The 17,041-nt window shown below is 45.3% G+C and overlaps 1 protein-coding gene across 3 annotated transcripts; it reads left to right on the plus strand.

The window, feature by feature from the left end:
• Window positions 1-136: 136 nt before the first annotated feature.
• Window positions 137-12,959, plus strand: LOC147230225 (WD repeat-containing protein 37). Of its 3 annotated transcripts, none has more exons than XM_086153489.1 (15): window positions 137-256; window positions 2,174-2,337; window positions 5,715-5,811; window positions 6,003-6,098; window positions 6,211-6,275; window positions 6,710-6,796; window positions 9,629-9,764; window positions 9,994-10,065; window positions 10,193-10,237; window positions 10,841-10,917; window positions 10,996-11,233; window positions 11,539-11,680; window positions 11,948-12,082; window positions 12,507-12,621; window positions 12,721-12,959. In XM_086153489.1, exons 2-15 carry the CDS (start codon window positions 2,200-2,202, stop codon window positions 12,850-12,852), a joined length of 1,575 nt encoding a protein of 524 aa, XP_086009615.1. In that variant the 5' UTR covers window positions 137-256; window positions 2,174-2,199; the 3' UTR covers window positions 12,853-12,959. The 3 variants fall into 3 exon arrangements, with proteins under 3 accessions (XP_086009615.1, XP_086009616.1, XP_086009617.1); XM_086153490.1 differs by having other exon boundaries at window positions 10,841-10,911; XM_086153491.1 differs by lacking the exon at window positions 6,710-6,796.
• The last annotated feature ends 4,082 nt before the right edge of the window (window positions 12,960-17,041 follow it).

Raw genomic sequence — 17,041 nt, forward strand, 5'->3', positions numbered from 1 at the left:
TGAAAGTATTTTAAAAGTAATTTGTCGGTTCAGTTGAAAGTGAAAGTTGCCCAACAACTTCTTGGTTTTATTGCGAAAAGCCTCCGGCCGGAAATGGCTTCATTAGCCGCTCCTGGCGTAGCGGCGCCCCGTTAACTGTCAGTGCAGATCCCGGACACGGCCCTCCGCTGGCACTGGGGAGGAGGAACGTCAAAATGACTGTCGTTACACCCGTAACATTAGTACGGATTAAAACGCCGTTTTAATCGACTTTCCGGTGAGTTATATTTATTATTTTTTCTGTGCGTCTCTTCGCTGATTCTCCTACCGTAACCCTGCTAGCTTGACCGGCGCTAAGCAAACGGAGAACGGGGATATAACGTTAGCATCGCCCTGGCAAGGCTAACATTGTCCGGGCTCACCGTTGTTGATGTCCGCTTCCCAACCAGTAAACTGCCCTTTGTCTTTTTCGAAACCCTTCCATGTTTCGGTTTTAAATAAACCACCGTAAGATGTAGTCGTATTTTTGGAGGGGAGTTTCGTGGTCGCTTCCCCTCAGACCTCAGTCACTAAGCGGAACTTAGTTCCCAGTCCCCGGGTGTTTGACAGCTAAGTCCACGGCGGAGACCCGTCTCCGCAACCCGGTGGGGCTTATTCTTGGAGCGAACGAAATGTTTACAGTGGAATAATAAAGATTCAACAAAAGATAATAATGGGTTTGTGTTTTGCTCGGTGCAAAGGGACCTCCGTGTGTCCGCTCAAGGGCGAACGTAACGCCGGTTTCTGAGCGGGGGTGACGGGCATCAGCTGGCCCGGAGCTCCGGTCCTGCCCACGGAGCTACCTCCGACTCACTCAAACCACACTTTGAATAAAAAAATAATCATAAGCAACTTTCATTATATTCCAATGAAACAATTTTCTAGATAGGATTTCCGACGTTTTTGTTAACATTGTTTACACTTAAGAAACGTTGGCGTGGCTAATTGTTATAATCATGTTGTTCATATACGGGGAAAATATAATACGATATAATTGATATTGCCACTATATATATATATATAAAAATACAGAGAGAGAGAGAGAGAGAGAGATACTGTAAATGTATGAATTTCAAAACAGGACTCATTGATTGTTGTAAGGTATCCTGCCTGCCTGTTTTACAGAATTCCTGACCTTGAATCTGGAATTTGATATCTCGCCTATAAGTTACAAATAAAAAAGTCATCGATCTTATTTCTCAGAGGAGGAAAATATCAGAGCACAATTTAAAGCTTGAGTTGATAATTTCGTTTTTTTCTAAATCCATAAAGTACACCCATGCCTCGATACTCATTGCAGTCTTGTTTATTTGTTGCAGTCTGTGTTATTACTGTTATACTTTCAGTTGCGCCAGAACTGGCACCCTTTCCAGCATCGCTATTAATTAGCAGTTATTGATGGTGTTTTGGCCGTTCATTCAACCTCATGCTTATTCGTATTATTTTTCGTATATCAACTAAAGTGCTCAATGTTTGAGTCTGACATTCAGTCACACAGGATGATATCTTTGCTCCAAAACTCATAGGGGTTTGACATTTCAACAGAAGTTTTTGTTTAAAAAGCAGCCAATAAAAATTGTCATATTTTTGATACTGCTAACAAATAATCCTTGGACACGATTCAGGGGAGCAAGCTGTTGTAGGCTGTGTTGACAGTAATAATAAACAGAGATGTTTTTATTATGTCATTCTCTCAGCATAAACACTTTGCCACCAGCGTGTGGTAAACAAGTTACTCCCCCTCTGGAGCACTGCAAAGAAAACACTGGTTTTACTTTCACAATTTGCAGCTGATGCAACAAGTTCCCACGTAAATAGATTCTATTATGAACAAACAGACAAGACAAAAGAGCAGATGAACAAACAAGGAATAACAGTTTCCCTTCCCTATTTCACACAGCACTGTCCCAACAGCCTGTCTCTCACACTTAGGCTGCAGAGATGACCAACGGGTTATTGACCATTGGTTATGTGATTTGCGGCATTGTCCAGATACAGGCGTCTATTCATTTCTGTTCATATCACCGACTGAGGTTCAGGGTCACAAGTTAGTGCAGAACCCTCCACCTGTTGATGGCCTGGCCTCTCCCTCCCTTTTGTCACCATCATTCCCCTGATTTGTTAATTGAAGTTTTTTTTTTTTTTTTACGTTCAGACTGGTCGTGACATCTGGAAGCCGGGATGCCGGTGGAGAGCGGGAGCAGCGCTGCTGCCCGCCAGGCCAAGCAGAAACGCAAGTCCCACAGCCTGTCCATCCGCCGGACCAACAGCACGGAGCAGGAGCGCTCTGGACTGCAGAGGGACATGCTGGAGGGACAGGTGACAGCGACGCCCATCAGCAGAACACAAAGGGAGGGAGTGACAAAGCACTTAAGATGATTCTCAGCTTCAGTCTGCTTTTGCACTGAAAGGCGCTCTTCCTCTGCTGTCATCATTAGCCTGCCGACAGCAGCCGTAAGCTATCAAGGTGTAAGCCTAAGACAATTAGTTGTGAGCACGATGATCGCTGGTCTCCATCCAATCATGGGACAAAACACAAGAAGCGGATTCATAAAGGCGTGCTCAGCTGCAGTTAATTTTGCCCTTCTAAATCTAAGTCTCAAGTCTCCTGTTGGTTGCGCATAGCACTCCGAGAATGTCGTGACGGGAACCAACTGACAGACGTTTCCCGGCTCGTCCTCACCAAGACAATGGAGCCATTGAGAAACGGCATCCATCACGCAGCAGTGCCCCCATCGTATTTACACGGCTCAACAACACACACCTGCGTCCATACGTCGCCTTAACGCCAACGTCTTGACAGGCGAACGGTCCAGATTTATATTTTGCATGCTGGACCGTCCCCAAGCATGGGGAGTGTATTGATAGCGTGAGAGTCCACACTGGGATTATCTCCAGACCTTGCCACTGGTCATAATCTGTGCAGGAGAAGGTGAAGATGTGTCAGGTGACAGGAGAAGGCTTAGCGTGTGTGTATATATTTGTATGTACATGTGTGCATGTGTGTGAGACAAGCATTACGCAGTGGGTATGTCAAGGTTACTGCACGGACATCACGGTCACTGCAGCAATTTGACACACAAGCAAACACACTCATGACAGCACTGTTAGTGTGTGTGGGTGCTGGAGGAGAAAATGCAGTTTCACAAAAGTTTGTTTAATTAAACATCTCAAGATTATGAATTATCTCCAGCACACTGGTGTGTGGGGGTGGAGATTTTATAGCAAAAGAATATCCCAATATTCATATGCTTTTATACTCTCAGTGGAATCACACACGGGATGATCACACTGATCACTCTGCTTTTTCATGACCTGAAAGCTTCTTTACAGTTCCCTCTGAGGGATCAGTTGCCCTCAAGTCCTGACATGTCAGTTCGAAGTTCGCAGTGACTTGATGTGGTGGGAGTAAATGGGAAATGACGGAGGCACTGGAATTGTCATAAGTGTTTTGCAGGACAGTGTTACGGCAGTGGATAGCACATGAGTTCAGAATAACCGGACAAGGAGACTCTAAAAGAAAAAAACAGCTGGTCATCTGCTTTCTTTTTTCTGCCTTGAGGCTTCCTATGCGAGACTTCTTTTTTTTTTTGTTTCACAACAGAAAACTCACTAAAGCGATAGTAAAGGAGGTCTCCGATCAGTAAATATGGTTTAGGCTTTGTTTTTTTTTGACAAACTACATTAATTAAAAAGACTGCACGCTGGTCAAAGAGCCAAATATAGGGAATTAACATGGATCGGGATCTGGTCAGATGTAAACATGGCAGTTTCATTGTTGTTTCTGTGCACGTGACAGCATCTCCCGTAACTCTGGATCGTGGATGCGAGAGCAATTCTCCTGAAAAAAAAAAAAAAAGGGCCTTTTTTTATTTTTCTTGGGAGGTATGAAATGCAGACAAGCGATTAAGTGAAAAGAAGGAACAAGTTGCTTCTAATTTCCAAGATACTTTGTTGAAGTGTTTTTGCGAATGCACTCAAACAATCTGCTCCGTGAATTTTTTTTTTAGAGGTAGAAGATCTGAACCCAGTCTCTGAAGATCACTCAGTTTCCTGGCCTTTTCTTATGAAACAAATCACTTTAGTCCTCTCTTCATGACTCATTTGTTTTTATTTTGTTTTTTTGTTTGTTTATTTTTTTCACCCCGGTCCTTTCGGATTCCAGTCGTCAGATAATCTGGAATCTTTGGTGAGATCGGAGGTAAGTTTCAGGCCCCCGAGCCCTGAACTGTGTTTGTGTCTGTAGTTGAACTCCCCGTTTAGTGTGATAGAACTCCCTCTTTCTCTCTCTCTCTCGTTCTATAGCTTCGGCTTGGTGTCCTCTCACTTGGATTAGAACCAAGTTCAGGTGTTGTTTGGTGGTTCGTAGTGTATTTTTTCCCCTTTGAATGCAGCGCGAGATGTCCGAGGAACCTGCAGTTAGCTTTCAAGTCAAGATGAAATCTTTTGGATTTTTTTTTCCCCACAAACAAGAGTGACAGTTTATACTTGGTATTCAGTGCGGTTTGATTAGCAGTGGTCCAGTTTCACATGTCCTGGGGTTTGTCACATGTTTCTTATCTCAGCTGTTGATTGGACAATCTTATATGTGAGATTTTGACATTGTGGGGAAGTCTGTTTCCAGTTCTGGGTAATTTAACACATCGTAGCAGTGTTGATCGTTAAATGTATAATATAGTAGTAATGTAGTATGATTTGAAATGCAACGCAAACCTGCCTTTATGATATGCATGGACCAGGATGTGTCGATAGCAGGACAATCCAGCAGCACTTCTTAGCCGAGAAAGGTGAATCACCATGGTAACATGTGCAACAGACCCCGCCGCCCACGGTGGAGACAACAAATCTGGAAACGTCATCTGACGAAGTCCTACTCAGACCAAGATCATCAGGGATAGATCTCTCTGAAGAAACCAGAGCTAGCCTCTTGGCTAAAATGGGTTGTCAGTGTGAACTCAGTAGTATTTTCCATCAGAATCTGTGAGGGATTCAAATAATTGAAATAATTTCAGGGTTTATGTAAAATTAACTGCTTCTGCTTGAGCTGAAGCCTCTTTCTTGACGTTGGTTTTCCCAGCACCGCCGTCCTCGGGTTCATACCTCTCTGCTGCCGACGTCAGCCCGTCAATATAACCGTACACTTCACTAGTCTCCTGCAACAAAAAACATAGACAAATTGCTGCCGCCGGTAATTCAGTGTGAGTGTTGAGAACATATTGAAGAGCTTCCAGCGGTGAGATCCACACAAGAGCGGCTCCGTCTGAAATGGGCAAAGCTTTTAGCCAATATAGGGCACTTTGTGTTAGTGTGTATGCGGTTGACTCGGCGGTGTGTTACGCGCTCGCCATTACGACACCCTCCTCGTATGGCTTTGATTGTGACTCATAAGCACATTTTGTAAAGCGCATAAAACTGAGTGGGTTGTCATCACAAAAAAGAACGACAACAACAAAAAAAACAAAACAATTATTTTAGAGTTTGTATGTTTTCCCTGCGTGGGAACGCTTCAGGTTCTCTGTCCTCTTTCCGCATGTTCATTGAAGACTCCAAATTGGATGTCTCTCCACGTGGTACTGTGACTGACAACCGTCCGGTCCAAATTGCCTTTTAAAATGGGTCCTGCAGATGTCCTCCCGTGTTTTCCACGTGGAAGAAAGCTTCCAGTTGTCTCATGTTCTCCCGCTCCGCCCCAACAGGACTCCAAGTTGCCCCTGTCCTTGAGGAGCAACCTGCTGGACCTGTTCAGTCAGATCGAGAGGGAGTTTGAGAACCTCTACATCGAGAACCTGGAACGTAAGTCACAATGGAGTGTTTTTTTCCAACTCAGGTCAAAGGAGCAGATGGCCTTTTCATTTTCTAACTATTATATTAATCTGCCAACACAAAAAAAAACAAAGACAAACAACATCGTCCTTCTTTTCAGAAGATTTCCACCTTTTACTGCCGCATTCAGGACCTACACGTGTTGTGTTTTTGACTTTCAGTTCGCCGAGAAATTGAAACGTTGAATGACCGTTTGACCGCCGAAGGCCAGACGTTCGAAGGTGCTGATTTGGCCAAAGGAGCACTGAAAACAAAAGGTGAGAGAGCATCGCACACACTCTGCATGCACCTGGAGATAGCAATGTGTGTATTCTTACATATAATAAAATATTTTGATTTTTTTTTCCCTGCCCTCCTTTAACCCGACAGCGAGCCATAGCACGAGCCAGCTGTCACAAAAATTGAAGACTACCTACAAGGCTTCCACAAGCAAGGTGAGACCACCTTTTCATTCTCCCGAGGAACTTCTCAAGTGACAGAAAAGATAGGACAAGTTAGACATTATTGATCCTACAGTGGGAAAATTCAGCAGCATTACAGGTGTGCAAGTAGTAATAATGGATAAAGGATATAGATATAAATAAATACAATACAAAATATAAATATATAATGTGATTTTTTTTTTAAATATTTTGTATTCCATTGTATGTATGAAACAATCATTTCCCATATTTGCTTGTTTACACATCAACACTGTTTTTAATGGAGCCCTTTTAATGAAACTGCTAAAAACTGTTTGCGAAGGAACGCAAAATGTCACGCGGTAAGTCATCTCTAGATCTTCCCGCCGAGAAGAAAACACCAAACGTTGACCTGTGGATGCTAAAGTGAAGAACTACTCTCTCCTGTCACTTTTTCTTGCTCATAGCCGCGTTCAAATTCTTGCCATGCCAGAGTAGGTGGAGCCCGCAACTTCAGCGTAACCAGTTGGGAGTTGTGGGGCGGTGACTCATGGGTAACTTGTTGATTTCTCCCCCCCTTGTGTGCCAATATGCATGAACAGCCCAGCCAGGGGGTCGACACTCCCTCCCCGAGAGACTTGGTCATTCAAATGTAGGAGTTTGAGCTTCTCTGTCCGTAACAGCGTGAGATTTAAAAAAAAAAAATCTTGCTAACTGGCTTTTTAAACATTTTTTTTATAAGTTGCACTGCTTTTGGTTTGTGATGCCGCTGCCATGTCAGCGTTCAACCCTAACAGCCCGCCGCTGACAGCCAATCTAACACAAAGCGGTTTGGGCTGTTTTTTATTGTTTTGTTTTGTTTTTTTAATTTATTTTTTGACTTCCGAATGCATTTTGATGCATTTTATCATACGCCGTGGAGATGGAGGAGCACTCGGCTTGCCGCTTTTAGCGCATCATCAGGCTGCTCCATAGTGACAGAGCGTGTGGTCTGCAGAAGGCTCTGGCCTGTTAATAACTTCATAACACTGAATTATTGATTAACCCATCGCTGTTTCTGGATCAATTGGGTGTCAGGTCAGCCTTGCTGCTTGATTTGGGCTTAAAAAAACAATAGGAGTATGTCAGCATGTAGAAGCAGACAGATCCGGAGGGACCGTTATTGTCACGCTGACCAGAACGGGAGGATGGAAGGCGACGTTAACTTGAAAGATTAAAAATGCAATTTAAAAAGGTTCGTCCTCGAGAACCAGCCGGGTTTGTAAACGTCTGGCTGCAGCGCATCCTAAAAAACAGTCGTACGAAACTGAAAATAAATCCCGGCTCTTCCAAGATGCCACGTTGATAGTTGTTTATCTCTTACTCGTAGAAATGTACCTGAACATCTCCATGTGGCCACCGCAGACTGCCCTCTGGCCGTAGAGCCGGGGCCATTAGAACCCTCCCCTGCTCAAACTGGGCCTTCAGAGCTTGTCGACTCCCCCCTCACCCTCCATCCGGACCCCAGCGCTTCTCCGCCAGATGTAACCATGTTGCATTTGAACATCGTTCCTCTCAGCAAAGCCCCAGAATAAAGTCTCTTTATTTCCGGACGCCGTCACATTACGTGACAACGTCCCGAAGCAGAACCATGCCGCCTCCCCCTAAACAGCCGCCAGCGCTGCTCGCTAACCACCGCCAAGCTCGCCGATGCGACGGCCCCACACACCATCTCTCTGTCACGTTCATCCGCTCAGATGAACCCTTTCTCCCTTTCTTGTCTCCTGCTTGGTTTCAGTTGGAAGTTATTTAGTGGTCTGTGTCCAAAGCCGAGCCGGAGCCCCGTCTGTATCATCCCCGTCTTCAATGTAAACGTCTTCACTGAGCAATGACGCCCCGACACGACTCACAACAGTGACCTCCCACACCCCTCCACTAATGTCTCACATTAACTCCATTTGTTTGCCCCCCTTACCTGTTTTTATTGTTTGCGTTGCCGCAATTTTAAGCCAGAATGAAAGGAAAGGTGCGCGAGACAGTGCAAGACAATGAGGAGACCAGCGATAATGTATGGTGGAGGTTTTATCTTTGCGAGTGAGGGACAGCACATGTTAGATGTACAGGAGACAAAGTCAGACCGAGATGGTGACGTACAGAGGCGGGAGAGTGAATATATTAGGCTTGGAACTGCCAGGCAGAAGACGAGGAAGACTTGAGAAAAGATTTATGCATGGAGTGAAGGAGAGCATGAAGTTAGTTGGTGGGAGACACGAGGATGCTGATAATAGGGTCGGATGGATTCGCTGTGGCAGGCCCTAAGTCAGCAGTCCAAAGGAAAAGAAGACCATTTCCAGGAGGTACACCAGGGGTGTCACCACCAAGGAAAAATCTGATTTTCCATCTTTGTTTTCTTACTGTCCGATCATTCCCCCATGATAAATCTTTGCAGGAGAGGTGAGCGCCAGGGTCACTGAAAGTCAGAATATACCCCCGTCACCCCCGGTTTACCATAACAACGCCGAATGTCTGGATTTGCAGTCGGTGCTTTGGGCTTCGGGCCAAGTTAGAACAAATATCAGTAAAATAATCCTGTCAAAGCCAGGAGCGAGGAGTGACGCTGCTATCAGCCAAAGCTTCTTAGCCCGGGCGTACTACACAGAGCTTCCTGAGCATATCCCCTGTCCTGCTGACCCTACCCCCGACTCACCTCCTCCATGCACTAACCAGGGTTCCTACACAAGCCCCGTCCACTACAGGTCTCAACCCTCTGAGCCTCGTCTTTGAGTGTTTTTCTTGTTCCTCTCTATCATCTCTATGAGCTGTTGGTTTGTTAAATATTCCTAATATCCTGCATTTCACAATTTTTCTCACATAGCTGTTTGTCAACTGAACGGTGATGCAAGGAATTATCTTTTAATGGCTTTGTTGGATCTGCATAACATACTAGTAGCATCAGGTGAGACATTTAGAACAGGACTATTGGTATTTTATGCTAGGATTTAATGCATTCGTTTGTTAAATATACCACTACTTCTGCAGTCAGGATGGTGGGGAGGACTAGAGTCTATCCAGCTGTGATTGGGTTTGAATATTACATGTTTTCCTGGAGAAAGTTCCTGATAAAACCGGTTTTTGAAGCTTCTGACAGAATTGGAGTTCATTGGTGGGTTTTTTTCTGGCTCAGAGGGTTAAAGACGTGGAAAGTGAATGCAAAACCAGACTCACCCAAAAATATTCTTAGAGCCACTGGCTTTTATTCACATCTTAGCCATGTCAGGGATCGATTGGACTGGGCTGGTTCTGAGAAACACCCGCACATCTTTAATGACGTGTAGGAGCCCTGTTGGACTGAGGGATGCCGGGTCGAGTCGCGTCTGCGCTAACCCCCTGTCTCTGCTCGGCGTCAGATCGTGTCCAGTTTCAAAGCCACCACATCCAGGGCAGTATGCCAGCTGCTCAGAGAGTACGTCGGCCACCGCGATGGCATCTGGGACCTGAGCGCTACCAGGACGCAGCCCGTGGTGCTGGGCACTGCCTCTGCAGGTGCGCCGCCGCCTCCCTCTCCTGGTAACAGTAGATGAAAACCTCCCGCAGGGGAAACAGCCAAGTGGTTTTTAGGGACTGAAGGATAGAAATAGGGTTATTTCCTCAACGGAGAAGCAATGATGAAATATTAGACGGCCATCGTGTTCCCTCCCAAACAAAAAGGTTCACCTATATTTATAGCATTAGTGAGCAGCAATAACTCGGCGTTTCTGTTTTTTTTCGGCAGACCACACCGCCATGCTGTGGAGCATCGAGACAGGGAAGTGCCTCCTCAAATACACGGGCCATCAAGGTTCAGGTGCAGACAGAAGGAAAACAAAGAGAAAACAAAACATTCCACCGCAACGTAAATCCCTTGGGTAGAACCTCACAGGTCGGGCGTGACAAGAGTATGTGTGTGTGTGTGTATATGTGTGTCTCTGCAGTCAACTCCATCAAGTTCCATCCGACTGAGCAGATGGCGCTGACAGGTAAACATCCCAGACTACACACTGTACGTAGAATTTTACCAGAAAAGGCAAGGTTGAAAAATAAACTAAACCTGAGAAGGAACTCTTAGCATCTTGTTTTCAGGGATGTCATGTAATCCGTACATCTGCCACCCGCCTGTAAGATTTGCGTCCCGGCGTGCGTTGAAACTGAACTCTCCCGTGCGAATTAATGACACCAAGATGAATTCCGAGATGAATCCATCGGCTTCTGTCGCAGTTTGTTGCATCAGCCCATTTTTTGGGGGGGAGGGTAAAGCCACATCGCATGTTTTTAATTTCACGCCGGCGGCCATTGACTGAAGAAAGATTGAGCGAGAAATATTCCTTTTTATTCCCCTGCTCATAAATGTCAGAGATGCAGCTGTGGGAAAATGACATCTCTGGATTGAGACAGGACGTCTCATCAGAATGACAGACTTAAGAACCCACGGATCTGCTTTTGGATTGTCACAGTGACTAGGCGCTAGATTTGCACGACATTTTTTGAAATTGCCTCCCGACACCTGCGGACATCCCCTTTGTTTTTGTTTCGGTTCCCTGGCCTCATACCAAAATCGCGTCTCCTTCAAAACCCCTCCCTAGCCTCTGGAGACCAGACCGCTCACATCTGGAGATACATGGTGCAGTTGCCAACACCGCAGCCCGTGGCCGATGTCAGTGTGAGCATCCCTCCCGCCTCCGCCCCCCCCCCCCCGCACCCCATGTTCCTCCATATGAAGTATTTTCCCTGACAACAGCTGCCGCCGTTGGAGGACGACGTGGACTTTTCGGACAAAGACGAGGCAGACGGCGACGCCGAGGGCCCGAACGACTGCCCGTCGGTGCGCGTGGCGACCACCACCCTGCGGAGCCACCAGGGGGTGGTGATTGCGGCCGACTGGCTCGTCGGGGGAAAGCAGGTGGTGACGGCGTCCTGGGACCGAGCTGCCAACCTCTATGACGTGGAGACCTCAGAGCTGGTCCACTCGCTCACAGGTAGGCCCATCTCAAAAAGGCAACCACTCATCCTGCATTTGAAATGCATGAGGAATGAAATAAGTAATGAATAAGAAGTTCGGCCACATGGCGTAAAATCCTCCTGGCACCAGTGGGAGAGGGTTTGATACAGGTAAGCTAGGCTAGGCTAACTTTTACTTCACCACTAGAATAAAAAGTTCGTAGCAATTTGGCTGCAGTTTGTTCGCATGCCACTCATGGATATGCGTGTTCTCGAGTTGGGTGGTTGTCGGTGTGGTGGTGGGGTAACAAATGCTGTGGACTCCGTCCTCTTGCGTGTACAGGCCACGACCAGGAGCTGACCCACTGCTGCACACACCCTACGCAGCGCCTGGTGGTCACCTCATCCCGAGACACCACCTTCAGACTGTGGGACTTCAGAGACCCGTCCATCCACTCCGTCAACGTGTTCCAGGGTCACACTGAGTCAGTTCCACACACCCCTTTCTTTTACCGCCTCCTTTGTTATCTCCCATACTCACGCGTTGCATGAAAATTAAGATTTTTTTTATTTTTAATTATTATTTCAACAATTGAAGGGTAAACTGTGCTGTTGTGGATTGATGAAGAAAAACCGCATTAAGAAATAATACATACAATATTTTTCCAATTAAAAATTGGGTAATATAAATGCCCAGAAAGTTAGAATTCCATCACTCCGACTGATAAGAAGTCGGCGTTCCTCCTCCACAGCACGGTCACGTCAGCTGTCTTCACGGTGGGGGATAACGTGGTGTCGGGCAGTGATGACCGGACCGTCAAAGTGTGGGACCTGAAGAACATGAGGTCGCCCATCGCCACCATCCGCACCGACTCGGCCGTCAACAGGTGGGTAGACGTGTGAATGGTTGCATCTCGAAATGTGAATAAGCAGGAAAGGTGGTTAGATAATGAATTCATGTTTTTTTCCACATCTATTAAAATCTTGCACGTTCAGTTACTTGACTCATGGGATACTAATATTCATAATTCAAAATAACAGATGAGGCAAAGAACTGAACACTTTTGAATGAATGAACTGGCGCGGTCCAAATAATCGCATCAAATATGTTTCACCTCAGAAAATCCAGAGGATTTAAAGTTAATCTTCAAATGAAAAAAAAAATTGTCTATCCGAGCTCACCAAACCCGATTGAATCCTCGGAAATGAATGTCGGGATGTTATCATTTTGCTTTCTGCGCATGACGTTGGTGACGTCAAGCAAGTAACTCTATTGACTAAACGCTGCCCATCTGGTCTCCTTCCCCACAGGATCAGCGTCTCGGTGAATCAGAAAATCATCGCCCTTCCACACGACAATCGGCAGGTCCGGCTGTTTGACATGTCCGGGGTGCGACTGGCTCGACTCCCGCGAAGCAACCGACAGGTCGGTGAAGGAGTAGAACGGTTGAAGTGTGTTTTATTTGTATGTGTTGTGTTGTTGTTGTTGAACAGCGGCCGTGTTGTGTGTGTCGCTGTGCCACAGGGTCACCGCCGCATGGTCTGCTGCTCCGCCTGGTGTGAGGACAACACCTCCTGCAACCTCTTCACCTGCGGCTTTGACCGCCAGGCCATCGGCTGGAACATCAACATCCCTGCGCTGCTGCAGGAGAAGTGATTGGAAGGCTTGAAAGGCGTCTGTAAAAAAAAAAAAAAGAAAGAAAAAAGAAAACACACAAACACACACACACACATACGCACACGCACACACACACACACACACACCCACACACAAACAAATCTAGGTTTTGTCTGTGAAAAGTGACGTGTTCTTGTCGGGATAGCTGGAGCCGAGTCTCCGGGTAGAAAATGGCGTCTCGGTGCCCGCGGGATGTTGGCGTTTTCATTGGCCGGGACCGGAAGTACGGCATCTGACACCACGCTCTTCAACTCCAGTTAAGAGTAACACATTTTACAGCCTTTTCATGTGTCTTAAAACACACAAACACACACACACACACACTCGCTGTTATGTGTGTGTGTTTTTTTTTTTTTTTTTTTCGCGTGAGAGTGTGTTCTTTTCCACCCAAAGCGAACACTGTGTGCCACTGAAAAAAACAAACACTTTTTCAAATTTACTTTGCGCTTGTGTTTCTGCGCTCCACTAATGCCAGATTAGTACTGGAGTCTGGATGGGGTGGAGTCAAAAACACCCTCTAGATTTTTTTTTTATCAATTTATTGTTTTTTAGTGCATTTGAAGAGTTCATTTTGCCGTCTTTACAGCCCACTCTCTTTCCCATTTACTAATTTCCGCCGTCGGTCCAGCCTCCGTTCCCGTCTTGTAACTGTTAGCTGTGACCTCTGTGATGACGACTTTATATCGGTGTGAATACGTAAAGGTGCTATATGTAAGGTTGCAAAAAAAAAATGTGTTAACGTATCTACGAAATGTGAAATAGTTCTGACATCGAGTCAGAACTATCTGGGCTGCGGACACACCCGCTGAAACCAGCGTGCTAATCCCCTAGCTCCACCGCAATACCACTCTGTCTCTCAAAGCTAAGTCTGATAGCGACATTGCGCTTGAAAAGCCGTTGAATGGTGCACGATGACTCATCGGCTCATCGGCCATTCGTGACAAGTTAGGTGAGGTACGCATGTTGCAGTGTTGCATCGGTGTCAAACGTGTAGGGGTTACCATAGCAACAGCTACCTTCAACCAGCCAGGAGTCCACACGTTTGGTTTGTGTTGTTTAAACCAGGTGATTGATGTCACTACTCTGCTCCACCAGCAGCTTACCCCCCACCCCCAACCCCAACCCGCCTTCCTGTTTTCTATGGCGACCCCTGTCGGATCGGAGTGTGTTTTAACATTACCCGTTGCTTACATGTAGCACCTTTTAATGTTACAATTTCAGAAAAAGACCCCGCCGGGGAGGTGGGAAAGGGGATCTTGTCAGAGTTTGTTTGCTCTTTTATCCGCTTTTTTACTTCAGTCATTTCACATTTTGATTCGGGGCTCGACGTCACGTCAACGCCGTTTTTTTATGGGAACGGCTGGCTGAACGTTGAGAGTATTTTGGCGTGGATTTCCCTGTTGCTAAGCTTCAGTTTTGTGGCATTAAGGTTGTTAAAGTTATGAATGAATGCGGGGGGTGATGCACTAGGGTTTCAGCCGAAAAAGACAAAAAGATGATTTTTGTCCGTGGTTTCAGGGTTGTTTGTATCATAGCGGGATCATGCAAAGGTTAACAGGAAAGATGTTTTTTAACAAAGAACCGACTTGTTACTTTGGTGACGTGGTGGATTGTGTTTCAAAAAGTGAAGGAATCCAGCTTTTTTTTCATTGGACCTGCTGTGGACACACTGCAGACACAGAGCTACCATCACAACCTCCTGGCCTAAACTACAACTAATTTCTAAAGTTTGATTTAAATTGGTTTGAAAAATTCAATGCAGATAATAATCTCATCTCATCCCAATTGGTTTTCCACCAATCCCCTGTACTTTGACCTGCAAAACTGCTTGGATATTACTGCTTAAAAGTACATTTAACCCGTTATCGAAGAGAAGGTGGCAGAAACCCTGGAGGCACTGGGACCTTTAAAGGGCCTTTTCCACTGAAACAATTCAGTGGAAAAGTTTCAGTTGTTCCAGAATCAGCGAGGCTAAGCCCCAAGGGAGCAGGGACTTGGTCCCTCAGGGTTAAAGGGGTGGAAATCTGAGAGCAAGCTGCTGAAGAGGCGCCTTTGTTTTTTTTTTCTTACTGTAATTGTTTCAGCGCAGCTGTGGTTCAAAACAGAAAAAAATAATCTGCTGAAACGGCTTTTTGCAGCAATGATTGCTAATTGAGGGAAAAAAAAGGGAAAAAGAAAAACCCAGTGGCACTTTGTTGTTTTTATTTATGGAGAAAAAAGGTGTTGTTCTTAGTTTTCCAAGGAAATATTTAACAGAAAAAGACTCTTTGAGAGCGTTCATTTTTCCCCAGACATGCAATAACAGCGCCCTCCAGTGGTGGGAGGTCGAACTGCATAGACTAGTGTTAGCCAAATTCACGTTATTCGGTGTCAAAAAGAAAAGAGCCCTGCTGCTACGTGTCAAAAAAGCACTTTAAATGGAAATCTCTGATAGTCAGCCCTGCTGCTTCACCAGAACTTGACATGCAGGTGATAAATATACTTAGATTTACTTTTATTTCAATTGTCAGCCCCCCGATTATTGGTGTTGGTTCACAGTTGTCCAGATCTTGTATGTGTTGGATGTGAAATTAAAGAAAAATAAAAAAGGGAGAAATCTCCCGGGGAGGTGTGGGAGGAGGTGGTAGGGGTCAACACGTCACGAGAACGCCATGACGATGTTTGTGTTTTGAGATTTCCCACCACGCCGCCGCAACCGAGTTGATCTGTCCGTTTGTCCCGTCTTGTTTGTTTCGCAAAAATAAAAACAAATGCAAAAAACAAAGTTGTAATGACAGAAGCCTCAGTTTTCCCATCCCCTCGCGGGTCCGCTGGTCCAGCACAGGAAAGAAAATGAAATCTAAAATTCTAGTCCAAATCCCCTTCAAGCAGAATTTCTCAAAGCTTTGGTTAAATAGCTTAAGGTTATAAAGAAATGGCATTAAAGTTTCAAGAAAAAATAAGGTGCTGCTGCCAAAAAGGGAGAAACTTGAAAGATTTGACTTAGTGTTCCTGCAATTGGATGTGATTAACATTCTAAAAAGTATGAAAACAATAAACCCCACTCCACTGCAGGCTTTACAATGAATAAAGATGATAGTTTTTTATTTTAAATATATCGTGCGTTAACGGGAGCCCTGATTATCGGTCACTTTCCAGTTGCAACTTTTTCTCTCTCCTTTATCCAATTACAATTTGAAAACAATTTTCATGTTCCTCTGGAAAATGGGTTTTGAAACAACGCTTCCATAATCTCCCCTGCCGCATGGCCATCTGGTGAGGCTCCAGCCATGTGTACAAAAACAAACAACAAAAACACTTGCTGTCTTACAAACATGTGCAGGTGAATGTAATTTAATATTTTTAAAAGTCTTTTTTTATTATTTGCGAAATTTTTAGTTATTTTCTTTGAATGATTAGTGTCTATCAGTGATGTGGTGTTTACGTCATAGTCAGCCCATTGTGTTTGGCACTTTTGGGACATAGAACGATAAGGTTTGGCATTGTAGCCGTCTGCAGACTAAACTCTTGAGTGTCTGCCACAGAATAGCTTCTAGAATCCAGGAGCTATTCTGTAGTCTTTTGGCACCTCACACAAACACTTAGCCCTTGACTCACATCTGGCCCCGCAAACACTGGTTTGAAATGAATAACATTTTTAATGTATCCATCTCTACATTCAGAGATGATCTCATCATCCATCAAACCCGCCCTAATTCCTTGCACGCTGTGTGTATTTGCATTTGGAAGCACCGCCTGCAGAGGATGACGACAGGAAAACACGCTCCCTCTCTTAACCAGCGGCCAAAGTTACAGTAATATGTGACAATATTGCCATCTTGTGGCAAAAATGGGAAACTGCATGCAGCAGCGGCGAATACCATAGGTGCTGATGCAGAATAATGCAGAATAACGACATAACCAACCCCCCCCCCCCCCCCCACACACACACACACATATGCACGGAGGAGGGAAGACTGCTTGGCGTGGAACATCAACATAAAAACATTACATCATCAACACTGGATTTTTGCACGTTTTCTACACTTCCAGACACAAACTGACGACAGAGAGGATGGTACACACCTGCGAAAGGATGCTCTTCGCCATTTTTCCTCATCCTTTTCCCTCATCCTGTCATTCCTCATCCAGCATGCACAAGTTATGTTGACAGTTTAGTCTTAATCCC

The sequence above is a fragment of the Fistularia commersonii genome, chromosome 10, assembly GCF_037954325.1.
Source record: "Fistularia commersonii isolate RoL2024-O1a breed Wild chromosome 10, RoL_Fcom_v1.0, whole genome shotgun sequence".
NCBI lineage: Eukaryota > Metazoa > Chordata > Actinopteri > Syngnathiformes > Fistulariidae > Fistularia > Fistularia commersonii.